Source organism: Lepidochelys kempii, chromosome 12 (genome assembly GCF_965140265.1).
Source record: "Lepidochelys kempii isolate rLepKem1 chromosome 12, rLepKem1.hap2, whole genome shotgun sequence".
NCBI lineage: Eukaryota > Metazoa > Chordata > Testudines > Cheloniidae > Lepidochelys > Lepidochelys kempii.
Genome location: NC_133267.1, coordinates 40,533,915 through 40,554,457, shown reverse-complemented (window position 1 = coordinate 40,554,457; position 20,543 = coordinate 40,533,915). Strand labels below are relative to the sequence as shown.

The window sequence follows — 20,543 nt, the reverse complement described above, 5'->3', positions numbered from 1 at the left end:
GTCTTATTCAAGATTCTATTACAGATACACCCGAAAAGACGGTTGCAGGCAAGTGACAACTCTGTCACACGTCAGCCGTGTCTACACTGGAAAAGTATAGATATACTGGTAGAGCTACCCCAGCAAACCCTCCTAGTGGGGGGACAGTTTATTCTGCCAAGAATGCTTTTGCTAGTTGTGATGAAATGGTAATGTTCGGTAATATTTTTATGAACCCTATGTGTATCTCAGTGTCCTCCTGTACTTAACATTGCTACCAAGTAGGTGAGAAAGGGGTAAGTCTGCTGTCGGGGCAGCTAGAAGGCATGAGGTGTGTGCACCATCCCGCTGCCTGGGTGGAATGAAGGGGTCATTAAAGACCTGGTTGAAACCAACCCAAATAAACGGGATCTACAGAGACAATGAGAACCCCCCTCCCCCCGCAATGACTGAGCAATCAACGCTTAACAGTGGGAAGCGCTCAGAGGTGGAGTATGTGAATTCAGCATGGCTCTGCCTGAAAACGAAGTACAGAGGTGGCAGGCAGGGATAAAGAGTTCACTTCTGGAAGCGGCTGGACTGCTCTCCCCTGGGACTGACAAAGGGTCAGAGAGAGCCAGAAATGGGGTCCACAGCAGCTTGGATGGCAGATGACACTATCTGGGCCAGACAGACTATGTCTTAATCTTTATTTCTCTATGCTAACCTGAGGACTTCCAGTGCTGCATTCCAGGTGACTAATAAACCCTGTTCTGTCTGGGAAAGTTTGCCTCATGCAAACACCTGCCGAGGCTCATTAGACTTTTACACTCTTCAGGGACTCTACCAGGTGTCTGTTAGTTGGACGCACAGGGCAGAGCTCACACTATGAAGCAGGAGCCTAGAGGCTCAAGTCTAGGAGCTGGTGGGACCATATGGCCAGCCCTGAAGGAAAGAGTGGGACCCACTGAAGGGGTTCTTCCAAGAGCTGGGGTGTAGCACAGATCTTGTGAAGACATGACACGGGGTACAGTTTGTACCCATTCCCCAAGCAGAACAAGCCACACTGGCATAACTTAAGTGTAGACCAAGCCTGAGAAATGGAAGTTTTGGTAACAGCTGTGGCCGCGGACCTGGTGACTGCAGGAGACGGTGTGCACGTGTAACCATCTCCCCGGGGTGCCAGTCCAGGGGCCTCGCACTCATCCTGTGGCAAGCGCTGAATCCCATTTTTAATTCTGGCCCATGGACCAAAGTGTCAGTCTTGTGCAGCACACGCCTGTCCATCCACAGGGGCACCCCGGCAACATCACGGAGATCCAGGGGAGACTCTGGTATCTATGTAGCACTGAAACGTTGCACTACTGTCATTACATGTAGTGTCTGGAACCCAGCTGTCTTATTCGGCAGCCCATAGGGAAATCTGCTCCCCCACAGGATCACCATTATTTCTTCACTGTGTTTCCCTTCCTTGTCTCTCTCTTAACTGCGTCTGTTTTTCTTTCTGCACATCCTTGTCTGCAGCAACTCCCCGTGGCCACCTTCCTCCCCATTCCATGCACTACAGTGATCGTTAATTGAATAGATAACGGTTACATTAAAGTGTCATCACTGGGCTCCAGGGTTAACATATAGAGGAGATTAATAGGGCTTTGGGGAGTTCAGACCTCTCAGAGCCACTGATTCAGGCTGTCTGCAGAGTCAAGCAATCACTACTACACTGCTTACACTTAGGTCACATTTTGGAAGGGTTTTTATCAACCCTGAGAGCCAGAAACAACAATTTTTTTTTAAATAATAATGAAAGCTTGTGTTGTGAATATGTCATTTGGACCTCATGTCTGACATTGTTCTAGTCACACCTACAAGGCTAGAGATCAGTTAGCGGTAATAGATGACCATCATTCCCAACAGTTATGCTATCTGGCATCCCTCAAGCATCCATTCCCCGTCTATCAGTGGTTTTATTGAGATAGTGTCCCTATTACTAAGTGGTGAGTACTAAAATAACCCGCCCAGGTACCCCAATACGAGATTTCCTGGAGTGCTGAATAAGATCTCTCCAGATGATCTCTCTTCCTGTGTCTGTCCTCTTATTGCAGGGACTTGGTCTAAGGTAGAAAGCAAAGTCAGGAATCTTGGCACATTTTCGGCAGCCATTTCCATGGAACAGAATGCATGGGCAAGCTATTAACCTCTCTTCACATGCACAGGTTTCTTATGAAGAGATTTTATTTTCCCCACCATGACCTCCCAGCAGCAAATATACCCCGGGAGCTGTACAGCTTGATTACAGCAATTCCCTCAGCAGGACTGCTCCAGCACTTGCAGCTACTTCAGAGTGCAGCCGCGCAATTCCTTGCTGGATTCAGCAACTAATCCCATCCCTGCCATGGAGCCCCCTTTAAAAGCGCATAGCAGCACTACCCAAGAGTTTGGAACAGACTGAAGAATGGAAACCACAGGGGGATTGTTTGGATAGGTAGCACGCAATAGGATTGGAGTCCGGATACCACAGCTTTTCTTCGGAAGTAGCTCTTTATTTGTTCATTGTCCATAAAGCATGTTGGTACAGCTTTATGCCAGATCACCTTGCAATTCTTTATAAGCGCAGCTAAACAAACATCTGTGTTCCTCTAGAAATGACAGGTTTCCCCTTTTAGGAGAGCCCAGATATTTTCACCATGTGGTGGGGTGGCTTATGCTTTCATAGTTGGAGAACCAAACAGCTCAGGAGAGTTTCTGGTGTCAGACTCCCAGTTCCAGATGTGCACGGCTGTGCACCATGGACCAAGAGGCACTTCAGCCTAGTCTACACTACAAAGCTATGTTGACCTAATATCCACAGCTACATGTGTCTCTCACTGAGGTAGCCTCCCTGTTACATCAAAACAGTAACACCATCTCCCCACATGACATAAGACCACTGAACTATCTGTGTCACCTTCAACAGTCCCCCAGTATTTGTCCCACAATGCTACTCTCCCTGGGACAGCAGCTGCTCCGGTCACAATTTTGAAATCCACTGCCCACAGGTCACAGGTACCAGAAGCCTGCCCCCACCCTTCCCTTTAAAATAACCTGTGTATTTCAGAAATGCCTTTCCCTGGTGGCCCAGTTTGGGGAGCACACCTACTAGCCAACCTTTGTAAAAATCTAAGAGTGACCTGTGCTCTATGAACAGCTGCATGCACTGACTAGCACGGAGGTCACCGACCCCGCATCCTGTGCGACTTCCCTTCATTCTGATGGGGAAGCCTTGTACCATGCCTGTGACAGCAACGAATTGTTTGCCCACTCAGCTGAAGAAAAGGTATTTACCACTGTGAATTCTAACACAGCCACCAACACGCTTTCATGGACTGTCTAGATTAGTATTTATGATCATGTTAGTTAACGCAAGTCAACTGGCAATCAATTGCCTTGAGTTACAACATGACCAAAGCTCTAGTGTAGACAAAGCCAAAGAGATGTTAGCGCCAGGAGGCCTGCGATCCCAGTAGAAAATCCATATGGATCCAAACTGCTGACTGGGAGGCATAAAGCCTGGATTTCACAGCCACTGGCTCTCTGGTTTCCTGGGAATTCTTTTCTGCCTTGCCTCTGACTTTCTTGGGAATGTGCAGTGTTTGAGGATGAGACACTCACTAAATCCACAGCACATCCTCAGCAGCAGAATATAATCAGTGGCTTAATTGGTAATGAAACTAAATAAACAAGCCAAACCTTTCAGCTGATGTATGCTAGCAGTTCACAGATAAGAGCATGGGTGGAACACAAAGGACTCATACATATCACAAAACAAATGTTAGTTAACCATAGTGGGAAAAAGAAAAGGAGGACTTGTGGCACCTTAGAGACTAACCAATTTATTAGAGCATAAGCTTTCGTGAGCTACATGCATCTGAGGAAGTGAGCTGTAGCTCACGAAAGCTTATGCTCTAATAAATTGGTTAGTCTCTAAGGTGCCACAAGTCCTCCTTTTCTTTTTGCGAATACAGACTAACACGGCTGTTACTCTGAAACCTGTCATAGTGGGAAAGATGCCCTCCGGTATGGCTTACCAGGGAAGGGGGTTTGCCTCATCTGAACAGGGAAACATACAGCACCTGTGCCTCCATGTGCATTAGTCACACCCGAGTGGGTGGCAGGAATCATGAGCTACTAGTTCTATTAGACCAAAAATCTGTTCCCCACTTCCAGACAATTGTACAACCCCGATTTCAACCATGAGATGGTGCTGGGAACAGCTCCCAGGCAGAACCTGAAGCCATGTAAAATGTTTGCTTTTCCTTTTGTTCTAAAGCAAATCTTTCCCAGCAAGACCCGTTCCGGGAACAGCTGGGTAAAAGATGCAAGGACAGTTGTGTTCTCCTGGCTTAAATGTGTTGGAATTCAATCACCGCTCGTTCATTTCCCTTTGCAGTCATGATGATTTGATCTCCAGCTTCAGTTCAGTGAAGCAGCTTTGTTGTACTCTGGGCAAAGTACTGATGGCAGCCAGAGAAAGCTTTACAGCCCAAGCCACAGAGGACACAAAGACAGACCCAGTTGTGAAGAACTTCACAAGAACCGGCCACCTTACCACCTTTTGGACTACAATGGCCTCTCAGACACTCAGAGAAACTGTCCCGAGAGACACTCCCACAAATTGGCCTAAAGACAGCAGGATGCTGTGGGAAACAAGGCCCTCCCTGACGTTACAATAGGGGTTTCAGTACAAATCAATATAAGAAGAGTGGAGAGGTGCAGATGGCACAAACAGGAAATTTCTTTTTTCCCTACCATGCTGCAGACAAGTGACCAGTGTCTGTGTGATTCTGCAGCTAGAGAGGGAGAAAGAGAAGCTAACCCCTCACTGTTAGCAGGTTATCCAGAGACTGGGGTGTTTACTACTGTTGGCAAGGAGGAAACAACAGATTGGGCAGAGAAGTTTCCTACCTAGGCCAGTCTAAAAGTATTGTTCTGCCAAGTGCAGTTCACACGTTAACCCTCAAGGAGCCCAGGAGGTAGGAAATATCCCTATTTTGAGAGAGGGAAACAGGCACAGAGGTGAAGGTCACAGAATATGAGAGTGGCATAGCTTGGATTGGAACTCAGCAGTTCCTGGTGCCCGAGCCTACGTTCAGATCTTGCCCCACCTATCTCACCCAGGCAGTGATCATTGTGCTACTCTCTTGGTAGCTGTCTTGGCTCAGACACTTCTTGGAACTGAAAGGAGCGAAGGGCTCTGCATGACAGACACAGTGTGCACGTTTAACTAGCAAATCCTTAGAAAAATAACAGACACCAAACTCAGGCAACTTGGGCACTGCACTCACCTTGAATAGCAGAAAGGTACACAAAGGAGTCCTCATGTTCCATATTTTCCAAGAAAACCTGGAGGACAAAGCACACCAGTTACCTTCTTAGGGGTGTGAGACCCATGTTCTCACCTAAGACAGCTCCAGTCCCACACACTTGGGGGTGTTATCCATACTTCCCCATTTCTCTGAGCTGACCGTACCCCTCTGAGTGAAGCCTCTGTACGTTGCGGTCAAGCTGGAGTTGCAAGCAAGGCCCTGTGAGATCTGTGGGGAAGCAGCTTTTCTCTCCATCTTGTAGGCAAGTCTGGAGCAACAAGAAATTTTGAAATTCTAAACTTTGACAGCAACTAGCTGTTCCACTGCCTCCTGACCCCAACACACGCCTCTGCAGCCAGCAGTGAGGGACCAGTACGTTGTCTGGACACTTCTGCCAGCAGTGAAATAGTAAATGCTGACAATTTAAATCATCACAACTAGGCTTGAGAGTTAGCACCCCGCTGAGATGAATGAGGACATTTACACCTCTCAGAGCTGTCATATAGGTGGATTCCCACAGCATCATGGACTGCACGTGGCCCTGGTTAAAGGGTTTGAGCCTGGGTCATGGTTGCCATAAAGGTAACACTGATTCATGAAATCTGCCAGTGAGACACTGACTCCTCAGCTGCCCATCACTACAGCAGAGACTTCCAGCTGTGGGGTGGGGAGTGGTTCAGGAATCGCCTCTGAGCCCTGCAATGCATGGAGGACAATTTGTTTCCTTAACTATTCACAGGGAGGATGCGAGGTTTTCACTTACAGAGATCCGTGGGCATTTTCCTGTTTTAACTCTGGTTCCTCTCCTTTAGCCCCAGAGAAAAATGGAAGTGACCTCTACTCCTCCCTGAACCCAGGAATAAGGGGCAGAGACGGGGCATGAGAGGCCAACATGGGAATAGTGCCTGGGGACATTAGCCGTGCTGGGTCAGAGGAACCTTGTTAATCTCATGTTAGCAGGGTCAATAACTGGGTCTACCAAATCATCACGTTTACCGCTTCATGGAGCGGGGAGGAGAGAGAACAAACCCCAACAGTTCAGGGGGGAACACAGTAAGAGTTGCTGGGGCCACGAGGACGACGAAGGCTGAGCTCTTCAGGAAAAAAACTGCCAACAAGGGACCTGCATGCTCTTCCCAGACATGTGTACGGCCAGCCTGAGTCACTCCCCCAGCGCCCACATTGTCCCAGGTGTGTTGTCATGTAATAAGTGTGAAGACAAGCCAGTAAGTGTGACACTAGGTTGAGTGGTGCATAGTGTCAGAAGGGAATCAGCACATTAAACAAACACAATCTGCAAGCAAGCTTTAGTCCTGAGTTCTGCCTACCTTGAGGAGTTTCTCCTGAGCCTTTAGTCCGTCTGGATCCCTCTGCTCTAACAAACGGGAAAGACGCCGCAGGGCAGCTGCTCGTACTGGGATTTCCGGGTCATAGGCTGATAAGAGGAGCTCCTGAAGCTGTTGTGGGGTGTGGTCTGCTGTAGGAGTCTCAACGGGGCACTCTTTCTGCACAGTGGATTCCCCATTCTTTCCTTTAGGCCTGGGGTTACTGGTCAGGCTGTTTGTGTGGCTGCAATTTTCATTACTCTGTGGCTGTCCTAGGATGAGCCCAGCTGTTTTGTTCTCAGGTCTTTCTGTGGGGTTTGTGTGGGTCTGTCCTCCTGACCTGCTTGACCCTATTTTTTCCCCCAGGGTGCTCTGGGCAGCAGTGCCTACAGTTTGGGTGGAGAAGGCTCCGTGAGTGCAGATGGTGATGCGCAGATCAGCTGCAAGCTCCTGGATGACTGGTTCAAGATGAATGCGGGAGATCTCCTCCAACAGGGGCACCAACTGCTTTAGGATGGCAAAGTCACCCGATTTCAGCTGAAAGAAAAACACAACTGTCACTGGCATGGCCTAAAATGAGAGATGCACACATGGAGTTACAGCAGCTCCTGAGAACACTCCCCTGGGCTGAGGGGCCCAGGAGAGAGCATGGTGGGAGACAGTCTGATGGAGCTGAATCTAATAAGAAACTTCAGTAACTGCACAGCACGGATGTGAGCCTGATGGATCAGATAATAGTGTGCCCCAAACTGGGAAGTGTGACCATTGGGTGGGGTGGGACAGCAGCTTTTCACATTGCCCTACCATCCTCACATGGAGATGTGACTACAGGAGGTCCAGAACACCTCATCCTTGTCTGGTCATGCAGCGTTTCAGACACAGAGATTTTGCGTATGCTGAAAGTGACCGGCAGTACGCAGTCTGACTAGTTTCTGTAAAGCCTCACTGGCTCCTTCTCCTGCGCATCCCCTACCAACACCTGCCACAGTCTGCTTGCAGTGCAGTTTAGCCATACGGCACTAGCTCTGCTGAGCGGGGGGCACTCCTCCCAAGAGGCATTTACTCAGGCCTCACGTTCACTGCAGCACGGACAAAAAGGAGCATGAAATGTGCAGGTGCAGTTGTATGAGCAGTCACTTGACGAGCGGCACACACAGATCACATGTAAAAGTGTGCACAGGTAATTAATGACCATCACAACACTCTGCAAGGCCCCGTCTTCAGCCTATGCGTCTGAGGACGGAGAGAGACGAGGGCTAGTTTCATGAGTGCAGATGGCGATTGGCAGCATGCTCCAGGTGTAGGGTGAATGCAAGTGATCTCCTGCACTTGTGCTAAGAGGGTATTTGTTCATGGTTTGAGTTAATCTTTGGTTATTTTTTTCTTGCCTAGAGGCGAGGAGCAGCTGCTGGTTCAACCTTTATGTGACTATTTTATGACAAAGGTGCCCAGATCCCAGGATTAGGAGCCTTTTGTGTATGTTGTAAATCGAAACAAGTGATTGCCTCGCCCTCCAGTATCTGCTAGGAGTCATGTGCAGGGAACCAATGTGCCTGCTAGGACTAGGCAATGAACCTGATCATTTGACAGTTCTCGAAAGCACAGCAAGTGCGTCACCTGCCCCTGAAGCCTATTCCAGAGATGAACATGAACTAGGACACAAAGCACTTTTCACAGACTGTAGATTCCCAGAGCATAAGGCCAAAAGGCACCACTGTGATCATCTCACCTGACCTCCTGTATAACACAGAGCATGGCTTCCTTGCACTAATCCCTGTTTGAACTAAAGTGTATCATTTAGAAAAAGATCCGATCTTGATTTAAAATCTGCTTCCCAGTGGATAGCTTTTTACTTGTTAAATGACACTGACAGGGTGAAAGTGCTGGGTTGTTAGGAAATACACATGAGAATTATAACATGTCTCCACTTTGGACCAATTGCCTTTGTAGTAGCCAACACCTCAACAGATCCATTGAATGGAACTCAGCAAAGGGTGAAGATGCTACTTTAGGGAGAAAATTGCTCTGTGCGTGACAAAATAAACCAAGTGGCAATTTCCTGGATTTAGCACACAGCACCGTAAAGCCTAAAAGAAACTCGGAAGGGAGAAGACTTTGGAGGGCAGGAGCAGGGGGGAGGCAGCTAAAGTCTTATATCAATCCCAAAGGATTGCAGCACATCTCCACGGACGGAGCCAATCCCGTCTCCACCACCAAAGCCAATCCCAGTGCTCCCTCTAGTCTGTCCAGGAGATGTCTGCTTGGCCTTAAAACTTTACTATCAGGTCAGGAATCCTCAAGAGGCTCAAGAAACTGATCACTCCTCAGGAGAGGAAACGTGCCCTTCCAAGACGTGTGATTGCACTCCCTAATCAACAAGCTAGCAGGAAACAGACCATCTCCAGATCTCCCAAAGAGCCTCTTGCAGCAGAGCCCATGTGCTCGGAATGCCTGTTTGGCAACAGTAAGCGTTGAGCTTTAGGACTGACCGGATGAATCAGGCTCCACAGCCCCCTTTGGAGATGGGAAAATAAATATTATCCACTTTCTTCTGGCTGGGAAACTGAGCTCCTGTGCAGTCAGGTCTCGCCCACAACACGCAACAAGAGAACACAGAAATCCAAACTCCCAGTCCCGCTGCTGAAATCACAAGACCTCAAGGTCTTCTGAATAAGGCTCCATTGTCAATGCCTGGTATTTTAGCATCTCATATGCTGGGGAGACTCGGGGAGCAGGGCTCTCGCACCTACTTTGGTTTTCACTCTCTGCTGCACCAATGACGTCCTTTCCCATTTGACAAATATTTTCTCTCGAGGTTGCAGCGATTAAGGTGCATTTTTCATTTACTTCCTTATTTAACGAGCAGCACTGATTGACCCGCCTAGCTCTGGCAAAGTGCCAGCAGGGGGAGCACAAGAGCTACAACCTCGGAAAGAACGTACAGGGCAGGGGCAGGGAGGCATGAGAGAACCACAGGGTTCAGCAACACAAGGGTAGATTATAAAGCTGTCCTCTGCACGCTCCTCCCAGACCCTGTTTTACACTGGGGAATGCACTGTGCCCAAGCTACTCAAGAGTGTCACTGGGTAGAAGTTCCCTCTGAAGCTGTAGCAATGTGTCATGTATCTGCAAGAGGCACTGCAGGGTTTTGCTAGCAGCATGTATCAGGACGTGGAAGAGGATGGAAAGAAGTTCTTGCACTGCATTTCAAAAATCAGAGAGACCAGGTGAGTCAGGTAATATATTTTACTAGAACAACTTTTGTTGGTGAGAGACAAGCATACAAGCTTATACAGAGCTCGAAAGCTTGCCCCCCTCACCAACAGAAGTTGGTCTAATAAAAGATATTACCTTACCCACACTGTCTCTCTAATGACAGGTTTCAGAGTAACAGCCGTGTTAGTCTGTATTCGCAAAAAGAAAAGGAGTACTTGTGGCACCTTAGAGACTAACCAATTTATTTGAGCATGAGCTTTGGTGAGCTACAGCTCACTTCATCGGATGCATGCCGTGGAAACTGTAGCAGACTTTATATATACACAGAGAATATGAAAAAATACCTCCTCCCACCCCACTGTCCAGTTGGTAATAGCTTATCTAAAGTGATCATCAGGTGGGCCATTTCCAGCACAAATCCAGGTTTTCTCACCCTCCACCCCCCCACACAAATTCACTCTCCTGCTGGTGATAGCCCATCCAAAGTGACAACTCTTTACACAATGTGCATGATAATAAAGTTGGGCCATTTCCTGCACAAATCCAGGTTCTCTCACCCCCCTCCCAAAAACCACACACACAAACTCACTATCCTGCTGGTAATAGCTCATCCAAAGTGACCATTCTCCCTACAATGTGCATAATTAAGGTGGGCCATTTCCAGCACAAATCCAGGTTTTCTCACGTCCTCCCCACCCCCATACACACACAAACTCACTCTCCTGCTGGTAATAGCTCATCCAAACTGACCACTCTCCAAGTTTAAATCCAAGTTAAATCAGAACATCTGGGGGGGGGAGGGGTAGGAAAAAACAAGAGGAAATAGGCTACCTTGCATAATGACTTAGCCACTCCCAGTCTCTATTTAAGCCTAAATTAATAGTATCCAATTTGCAAATGAATTCCAATTCAGCAGTTTCTCGCTGGAGTCTGGATTTGAAGTTTTTTTGTTTTAAGATAGCGACCTTCATGTCTGTGATTGCGTGACCAGAGAGATTGAAGTGTTCTCCGACTGGTTTATGAATGTTATAATTCTTGACATCTGATTTGTGTCCATTCTTTTACGTAGAGACTGTCCAGTTTGACCAATGTATATGGCAGAGGGGCATTGCTGGCACATGATGGCATATATCACATTGGTGGATGTGCAGGTGAACGAGCCTCTGATAGTGTGGCTGATGTTATTAGGCCCTGTGATGGTGTCCCCTGAATAGATATGTGGGCACAATTGGCAACGGGCTTTGTTGCAAGGATAAGTTCCTGGGTTAGTGGTTCTGTTGTGTGGTATGTGATTGTTGGTGAGTATTTGCTTTAGGTTGCGGGGCTGTCTGTAGGCAAGGACTGGCCTGTCTCCCAAGATTTGTGAGAGTGTTGGGTCATCCTTTAGGATAGGTTGTAGATCCTTAATAATGCATTGGAGGGGTTTTTGTTGGGGGCTGAAGGTGACGGCTAGTGGCGTTCTGTTATTTCTTTGTTAGGCCTGTCCTGTAGTAGGTAACTTCTGGGAACTCTTCTGGCTCTATCAATCTGTTTCTTTACTTCTGCAGGTGGGTATTGTAGTTGTAAGAAAGCTTGACAGAGATCTTGTAGGTGTTTGTCTCTGTCTGAGGGGTTGGAGCAAATGCGGTTGTATCGCAGAGCTTGGCTGTAGACGATGGATTGTGTGGTGTGGTCAGGGTGAAAGCTGGAGGCATGCAGGTAGGAATAGCCGTCAGTAGGTTTCCGGTATAGGGTGGTGTTTATGTGACCATTGTTTATTAGCACTGTAGTGTCCAGGAAGTGGCATTGGCACCCTGACAGCAGGATTGTCTGGCTATGTAGACTCCCTCCTCAGGCCCTACGCTACCAGCACTCCCAGCTACCTTCGAGACACCACTGACTTCCTAAGGAAACTTCAATCCATCGGTGATCTTCCTGATAACACCATCCTGGCCACTATGGATGTAGAAGCCCTCTACACCAACATTCCACACAAAGATGGACTACAAGCCGTCAGGAACACTATCCCCGATAATGTCACGGCTAACCTGGTGGCTGAACTTTGTGACTTTGTCCTTACCCATAACTATTTCACATTTGGGGACAATGTATACCTTCAGATCAGCGGCACTGCTATGGGTACCCGCATGGCCCCACAGTATGCCAACATTTTTATGGCTGATTTAGAACAACGCTTCCTCAGCTCTCGTCCCCTAAAGCCCCTACTCTACTTGCGCTATATTGATGACATCTTCATCATCTGGACCCATGGAAAAGAAGCCCTTGAGGAATTCCACCATGATTTCAACAATTTCCATCCCACCACCAAACTCAGCCTGGTCCAGTCCACACAAGAAATCCACTTCCTGGACACTACAGTGCTAATAAACAATGGTCACATAAACACCACCCTATACCGGAAACCTACTGACGGCTATTCCTACCTACATGCCTCCAGCTTTCACCCTGACCACACCACACGATCCATCGTCTACAGCCAAGCTCTGCGATACAACCGCATTTGCTCCAACCCCTCAGACAGAGACAAACACCTACAAGATCTCTGTCAAGCTTTCTTACAACTACAATACCTACCTGCAGAAGTAAAGAAACAGATTGATAGAGCCAGAAGAGTTCCCAGAAGTTACCTACTACAGGACAGGCCTAACAAAGAAAACAACAGAACGCCACTAGCCGTCACCTTCAGCCCCCAACTAAAACCCCTCCAACGCATTATTAAGGATCTACAACCTATCCTAAAGGATGACCCAACACTCTCACAAATCTTGGGAGACAGGCCAGTCCTTGCCTACAGACAGCCCCGCAACCTGAAGCAAATACTCACCAACAACCACATACCACACAACAGAACCACTAACCCAGGAACTTATCCTTGCAACAAAGCCCGTTGCCAATTGTGCCCACATATCTATTCAGGGGACACCATCACAGGGCCTAATAACATCAGCCACACTATCAGAGGCTCGTTCACCTGCACATCCACCAATGTGATATATGCCATCATGTGCCAGCAATGCCCCTCTGCCATATACATTGGTCAAACTGGACAGTCTCTATGTAAAAGAATAAATGGACACAAATCAGATGTCAAGAATTATAACATTCATAAACCAGTCGGAGAACACTTCAATCTCTCTGGTCACGCAATCACAGACATGAAGGTCGCTATCTTAAAACAAAAAAACTTCAAATCCAGACTCCAGCGAGAAACTGCTGAATTGGAATTCATTTGCAAATTGGATACTATTAATTTAGGCTTAAATAGAGACTGGGAGTGGCTAAGTCATTATGCAAGGTAGCCTATTTCCTCTTGTGTTTTCCTACTCTCCCCCCCCCCCCAGATGTTCTGGTTTAACTTGGATTTAAACTTGGAGAGTGGTCAGTTTGGATGAGCTATTACCAGCAGGAGAGTGAGTTTGTGTGTGTATGGGGGTGGGGGGGACGTGAGAAAACCTGGATTTGTGCTGGAAATGGCCCACCTTAATTATGCACATTGTAGGGAGAATGGTCACTTTGGATGAGCTATTACCAGCAGGATAGTGAATTTGTGTGTGTGGTTTTTGGGAGGGGGGTGAGAGAACCTGGATTTGTGCAGGAAATGGCCCAACTTTATTATCATGCACATTGTGTAAAGAGTTGTCACTTTGGATGGGCTATCACCAGCAGGAGAGTGAATTTGTGTGGGGGGGGTGGAGGGTGAGAAAACCTGGATTTGTGCTGGAAATGGCCCACCTGATGATCACTTTAGATAAGCTATTACCAACTGGACAGTGGGGTGGGAGGAGGTATTTTTTCATATTCTCTGTGTATATATAAAGTCTGCTACAGTTTCCACGGCATGCATCCGATGAAGTGAGCTGTAGCTCACGAAAGCTCATGCTCAAATAAATTGGTTAGTCTCTAAGGTGCCACAAGTACTCCTTTTCTTTTTGTCTCTCTAATATCCTGGGACCGACACAGTTTCAAAATTCAATCATTAGATCTGGGAAAGCAAAGACTTGAGTAGTGAAGCTAATGGTTTGCCAGTGGTTTCAGGAGATTTTTTTTTGCACAATTGTGCAAAACACTTAATTGAAAACCAAGATAGATATCCTGTGTGATGGCCATTTGAGACAATACACTTAGCCCTGCAGGGATACAAAATTTGCAAAAATGGTCTGTGAATGCAGATATTCACAGATATAAAGCGGATATCTGTAGATTTGCAGGGGTCTAAATGTTAACCTAAATGTCTGCTGTCAACCACCATCTGCCCTGGGAAACCTCTCTCGTTCAATTGACTTGGACACATTAAGTTCCTTCCATTAATAATGGCTAACGAGCTGATATGAGCTAGTGAGAATCAGGTCTGGCTTAGGGGCCCATGTACAAGTGTGGAGCCCTGCTCCGCTACCTCATCCACCGTGGGTCAGGGGCACGGACCTACAGTGCACATTCTCTGGGTCTGAGGAGGTGTTGCTCTGCCAGAGAGAGTAGGGTAAGGGGCAGTTGATCAATGAGAAGACCCCAAAAGGAAAGCAGAAGTCTAGGTGAGAAAGCAAAACAAAGGGCAGAGTCAGCTTCTGCTCTGAATTTACACCGTGTTTGGCTGTTTTAGCTCATAGCTAGTAGAAGGGACAATGGCCCTCAGTGCTTTAGGCTCCCCTGCAACCAGAAGGGAAAGAAATCAACCGTGGCACATGCCCACCTTATGCGAGTGGAACTCTCCCAGGCAGTGGTTCAGAGGAAGGTAAAACCCTGCCAGGCCTTGGACAAAATTCCTTCCCAGCCTCACATTTAGCTGTCAGTTTAACCCCATGCGTGCAGTCAAAAAGTCAATAGTAACACCCAGTCCTACTTCTTCTTCATGTACGCATAACATGCCTCAGGTGGCACGTGACCAGGATTCATCACCAAATTTAGTCCGCTGGTTGGATCATTAGCTTCCCCCATCTGGGCTGGGCACTGATGGGGAGTGTGACGTGAACACTGATCCATGCCCCCACCCCAGTCCCACTGACAACCTAAAATGCTGGGATTTGGCAGAGTGGAGAATTTTCTTTGTCTTCCTCTTTTCAGAGTAACAGCCGTGTTAGTCTGTAGTCGCAAAAAGAAAAGGAGGACTTGTGGCACCTTAGAGACTAACCAATTTATTTGAGCATAAGCTTTCGTGAGCTACAGCTCACTTCATCGGATGCATACTGTGGAAAGTGTAGAAGATCTTATTATATGCACACAAAGCATGAAAAAATACCTCCTCCCACCCCACTCTCCTGCTGGTAATAGCTTATCTAAAGTGATCGCTCTCCTTACAATGTGTATGATAATCAAGTTGGGCCATTTCCAACACAAATCCTCTTGTGCACATGTATCATGATACAGTCATTAACCACATGATCACAGGCTACTGCTGAACATGCATAGCATCAGACAAGATTCCGCTGCTTTACACAAGTGACACCATGCACCACTTTTTCACACTTACACTAACTTCACTGCCAAGGCTGTCCAGAATGTTTTCACTGAAAGCGTCTCCTCTCCCATTAGTTATTATAGTAACTTGGTGAGCAAATAGAGACAACAAATTCCCTTTTCCATCAGCAGGTCAGCCTTCCTTTGGTATAATTCGGGAATGAGGCAGTTGACCAGAAACTGAATTTAGCTGCAAACTTAAGTGCTCAGCAAATGTTCACTATTATTCCCATGCCTGCTTAATAGGTGGGAGGATGTCCTATAAGTTTCATTTATTGTGTACTTTTCATGTAAGTGACTTTCAGGGACTGACAGGCATATACAGAGTAATGCACTTATAAGATGCTACATGTGAGCATCTCAGACTAAAAACATGAATATTTAAGGAATACAATGCGATCATGTAGAGGCTCAGATCATGCACACCTGCTGGTAGAGTCAGGGTTCTGCATGAAACTAATTGGCACTTCATGACTTGTGAGCACCCAGCCGCACAGAGTTTTTTGTATGCCATTTTCTAGATTTATTTACTTTAGAGAAAAAACACACCTCAGGAGAAGGTTGATTCTCCAGGACTTGGAAACTGCTGGCATGCAAAGTACATGTAAACTCCATAATCTGGAACTAAGTGGCAAAATATCACCAGAACAACCTGTCCCCTGGACCCTAGGAGTCCAAAGACAGGGCCCTATTCTCCCTTATGCTTTAAGAGTTGTGTAGCTAGGGAAAACATTTTCTGCCTTCCCCAGAAGCAGAGCTCCTAAGGTGCGTCCCAGAGGGGCTCCCTTCTGTGCACCTTACAAGGCGCATGCAGGATCACTATCCTCTTCGTACTTTAGCAGATTTACAGAACTAAGCTAAAGGAGAAGTGTAGTAGTTTGACTAAAAATGCACCCAGGCCATGCTCCTTCACTGGGTCTGTTCACAGATTTAGGGTTTGGTGGCTTTTTTGTTAGAAACACACCACATTGTAGAGACCTTGGTTAAATGAACAAACTGAAGGACGAAGAGGCTGAGAAATGAAGTAGGATCCAAACAGTGCAAAGACCTGCATGATGGCATGACAATGCTTCCAAAACAGGTACAAGTGTAACCTCTTTAGCAACAGGTAGACAGCTCAACTGTGACTCATCTGGTCCCTTTGTTACAACACAGCTACATCCTTTGCCACATTACACTCTAGGCCACTCCAGTTGATGCAATAGCATGAATCAATTTCTTGGCATCACTCTCAGACAAAAATTAGCAGATGTGGGGGAGAGAAAAGGGACGGGAGCATTGTAGCATCCAAACCACAGTTTAAGAGTCATCCTGGTGAAGGGAAACCATGTCTGCACCAAGGGGCAAGGCACAGGAGTGGGAAGAGTCTCTATTTTCAAAATTTCAAAATAATCTGATCTAAACTAACCATACAGTTTCAGAAATTCTAGTTTTTCCTCTCAGCCCATGCACAGGCTGCCATGCATGTTCCAGAGTAGCCTGCATTGCTGGTCAGGGGCTCCAGAGGCCCTTTCATGCATTCAGATCACAAGCGCACACCCCATTGTGTCCTGGCTTACCTGCACTGCCCCTCCTAGCATGGCAGCCACTAGTCCCATGGACATGCTCAAAGTCTGCGCTTCCACAGTGCCCTCTGAACCCTGGGCAAGACTTGCACATGCCCGCTGCAATGTAACTGCCACAAATTCCACCACCTGCCAAAGGAAGGGAGTTTAGGGAACAGAAGAAAAGGAAAGATCACATCATTCCAGTTAGAGACACAATAATCCTTCAGCCCCTAAGCCAAGCTCTCTCATCACACCCATGGGACTGCACCCCTACGGGCTGGCCCGCCGTCTGGAAGACTGGCTGCAGTGCACTACACGCTACAGGAGCCGTGGTCCTCTACCAGGGGCGCAAGAGAAAGACGTATTTACGTGGAAGCGAACTTCCGATTCTTTGTTTGGCACTCACGCAGTGCTCAGTGTTGTACCATAAACAAAAACAGACCGTTCCTGCCCCAAAGAGCTCACAGTGCCGGACAGGCTGGGAGATCAAGGGGAAAAGGAGACAGTGCAGCTTTGCTTAATTTATTTATAAACTCATTTGGTGGGCACCAGGAAGCCATAGGCGTTTGAGAGATACTTTGAGCAAATTAGAAGTGTTTCTGAAGATGTGAATCCCCAGCAGCTGCTCATATATTATGAGCTTGGCCTGTCTAATTTTCTTTGCTATGAAAAGCACCTCAGCAACATTATGCCTCGATGTTCTGGCCATTTTAATTTTAACAAGGAGACCTGGCTGTCAGCACCAGGAATGCAAGGCTGCAGCCAAACCAACAGGCCTTCCCCCTCCCTCCAGTCCTTTAAATTTGAGAAAGAAAACTGATATTTCTGAAACTTGATACTTAAAATACAACACTCACATCCCCCGCCTGAGTCATACATCGCAGGTTTTAGCCCAAAGCCTAGCTAGAAACTCCTTAAAAAGCGCACACTGACAGACTGGGCTATAAACAGCAACAGTGGCTTGGCTTCTGTCAAGGCTTTGAGTCCTTTATTCCAAGGGAAGCAGCATTTTTCTTCGTTTCTTTGCTGCAGCCCTTCACAGTCCCTGGATGACTATAATGCAGCTCATTGCATTCATTAGCAGGCCTCTCCAAGGGCAGGAGCCCTGCAAGGTTTCCAGGGATCAGTATGTTAGCAGCCCCCCAGGAACTACCCCTTTCTGACCTTAGCTGAGCACACTGCCAGTCTCTGCAGGTGACTAGGGGTTTGTGCAGAACAAAAGGGTAGGAAGTGGGCAAGGACCGAGGAGGTGCTGGGAAACAAAGGGCATTGGACTCATCAGCTGATCACTGTTGGGAGGGATGACAGAGGAGGATTAAGGGTTCAAATACATTAGGAAAAGGCTAGGGCTTGAAATATTAACTAGGTAAATACAGAATGGGTAGGAGTTACACAGTGCAAAATATTAAGAAAGGACCAGGTTTAAAATATCCTGTAAGGAACAAATAGAAAGCTCAGTAAAACAAGGTTAGATTAACACCAGCACAAATCGAAGTCATGCTGGCTAGCTACGGGGTCAAATGGCAAAGCAGGCATTCAGCATGGATCAAATATGGTCATTGAAACAATCCTCCTCTCTCCCCTTTCCTGTAGACTGTCTTTGACTGTAAGCGCTCTGCAGCATGGACTGTGCCCTTCTCCACAATCAGCACAGAGCTTGGCATCGTTTGAAGTATTCAGTGCATAAAGAATAATTGGTCTTTTCCAGAAACACACTGTAGGGTTTCCAGCCCCCAACAATTATTCTTTCTCTAGGCACATTTCATCTGTTCAAAGCACTCCCCAATTATGCAGAGTAAGACAAGGCCAGGGGATTAGACCTCACATGCTCCATGCCGAGTCTGCAGTCAAGAATAGGGTCAGACATTTTCCCCCATGGTTCACAACTCTCTGCAAGAAGGTTTAAAAACACACACACATTTCTTGCCCGACTGGTTTTGGCCTTCTCCATTTTGCAGCCCAAAGGTTTGATCTTCTCTTAGCTTCCTGCATTTCTAATGAGGCTTGACATTAACATGGCTCTTCTGCTCACTCCTTTGTTTGTCCACAAGCAGCACTGATGCAGCACAGCTCTGTGAGGAGGCTCATTTAACTGTTGGTGCAGAGCCAGCACGGAGCACCCGAGCGTTGGTTTGTGTTGGGCATGGAAGACTACTGGCTATTCCTATGTCATGCAGGGCTTTCAATTCAGAGTAATGTTCTTTGGGGTAGCTCCCATTTTGGGCCCCACAGCAATAGGGCAGAGGGTATCTGGTCACCACATTTCCACCAGTTGGGGGCTCCTTCCACCCACTTGCAGCAGCTCAGGCCACCTCTGCAGCTTGGGTAACATGGGAGCGTCTGAATTCTCCCAGCGTTATTCAAACTGCGAACAGAAGGCCAGCTGGCTCTGGGAACGAGGGGCTGGGGGACAATATTGGCACTCTTATTAGCCCAGAAGAAGGTGCTGTTGGAAATGGTGCAGGAGCACCAAGTACGGCAAGGCCCGCGAGACCAGTGGTTCTCAGCCTGGGGTCCGCGGACGATGGCCAAAATGTCCGAAGGGGCCCACACCTCCAGTCCCAATTTTTTAGGGGTCCACAAACGAAAAAAAGGTTGAGAACCTCTGCTCTCGATACTCAGCCCCCGCCTCTTCCGCCAGGGTGCCCACCCGTGCACGGTGCAGCAGTGCTGGCTGGGGGAAGCTCAGAGCTATTGCGGCCTCCTTTTCCCAAGCAGAAATCTTTGAGGTTTCAGGCGGAGATTCTCCCCTGCAGTCACAGAAGGAAACGCCCCTCCTCACTGCACCCTCACCTCAGTGCGTGAGATTCAGTCAACAGAAGGCAGCAGCCACGTCTGACTTCACGTCAGACTTGCAGAAGGGGTTCAGCCAAGACATATACAGGACCCACCTCAGGGTCGTTCTGTGAGCCTCAGGTTGGATGGCATTGGCCATATGCAGTGCTGCTGCCAGTGCCATGCCAATGGGCTCTGCCATGACCTACCTGTACAATGTCTGTGAACACGGTGTCTGAGACGCGCTCACACAGCATGGCCACCAGCTGCAAAACAAGCAGCTGCTTCTTCTGCCCCACGAGATGCTGACTGCGGTATTGCTCCAGCTCCACCAGACTCTCACAGGAGAGAGGATCGTCATCCAAGCCGGCCTCATCGTTTGCAGCCATGTGAGTCAGCTCCTGCCAGGGAGGGGAGTGCACGGCCGTCAGAAAGAAAGCTAAATACAGGAAACTGGTTTGAGGGCACACAGGTGGGGGCACCCAGCGGGCAACCTGCCAGCAGCTAACATCCAAGAACAAGGTCAGATTTGAACAGCAGGGCAGTATCACAGAGCAGTCTGTTCTACTAAAGTAGCTGCTCGGCCTCAACCCTGTGCTGCCATCCTCACCTTAGCCCAGAATCTTCACTCCAGGTGCAAGAAGGCAGGGTTGTTCTGCACTGAGGCCTTGGGGGTTCTTCTCCAGCCATTTTCCCAAAGCCCAAGCTTTCCAAAAGGATCTCATGCTAGTTCTGTTATCCAGGCCCGGGATCTCCCACCCCTCTCCTCATACTGCCACCACCGGCCCCAAATGCTGCAGGTGACCTCCTCACACGTATCAGGTGCAGGAACACTAAAAGCTTCCCTCTAAGGACAGTCACTTTAGGGCTGTAAATCTGCCAGGGCCTTGCTTGCCCATTTGCTTTGGCACTGGCCTCAGATACACCAG

At 47.8% G+C, this 20,543-nt stretch overlaps 1 protein-coding gene across 4 annotated transcripts in view; it reads right to left on the bottom strand.

The window, feature by feature from the left end:
- TANGO6 (transport and golgi organization 6 homolog) overlaps positions 1-20,543 on the bottom strand; it is a 93,837-nt gene that overhangs the window by 41,379 nt on the left and 31,915 nt on the right. For 2 of the 4 annotated variants that reach the window (XM_073308311.1, XM_073308312.1), the window contains exons 11-15: positions 19,824-20,015; positions 16,852-16,986; positions 6,629-7,162; positions 5,465-5,568; positions 5,280-5,337 (exon numbers count right to left, since the gene is read on the bottom strand). In XM_073308311.1, coding sequence (XP_073164412.1) covers positions 5,280-5,337; positions 5,465-5,568; positions 6,629-7,162; positions 16,852-16,986; positions 19,824-20,015 — 1,023 coding nt within the window. The remainder of the gene's footprint in view (positions 1-5,279; positions 5,338-5,464; positions 5,569-6,628; positions 7,163-16,851; positions 16,987-19,823; positions 20,016-20,543) is intronic. The other 2 variants (XM_073308309.1, XM_073308310.1) reach the window with 2 other exon arrangements.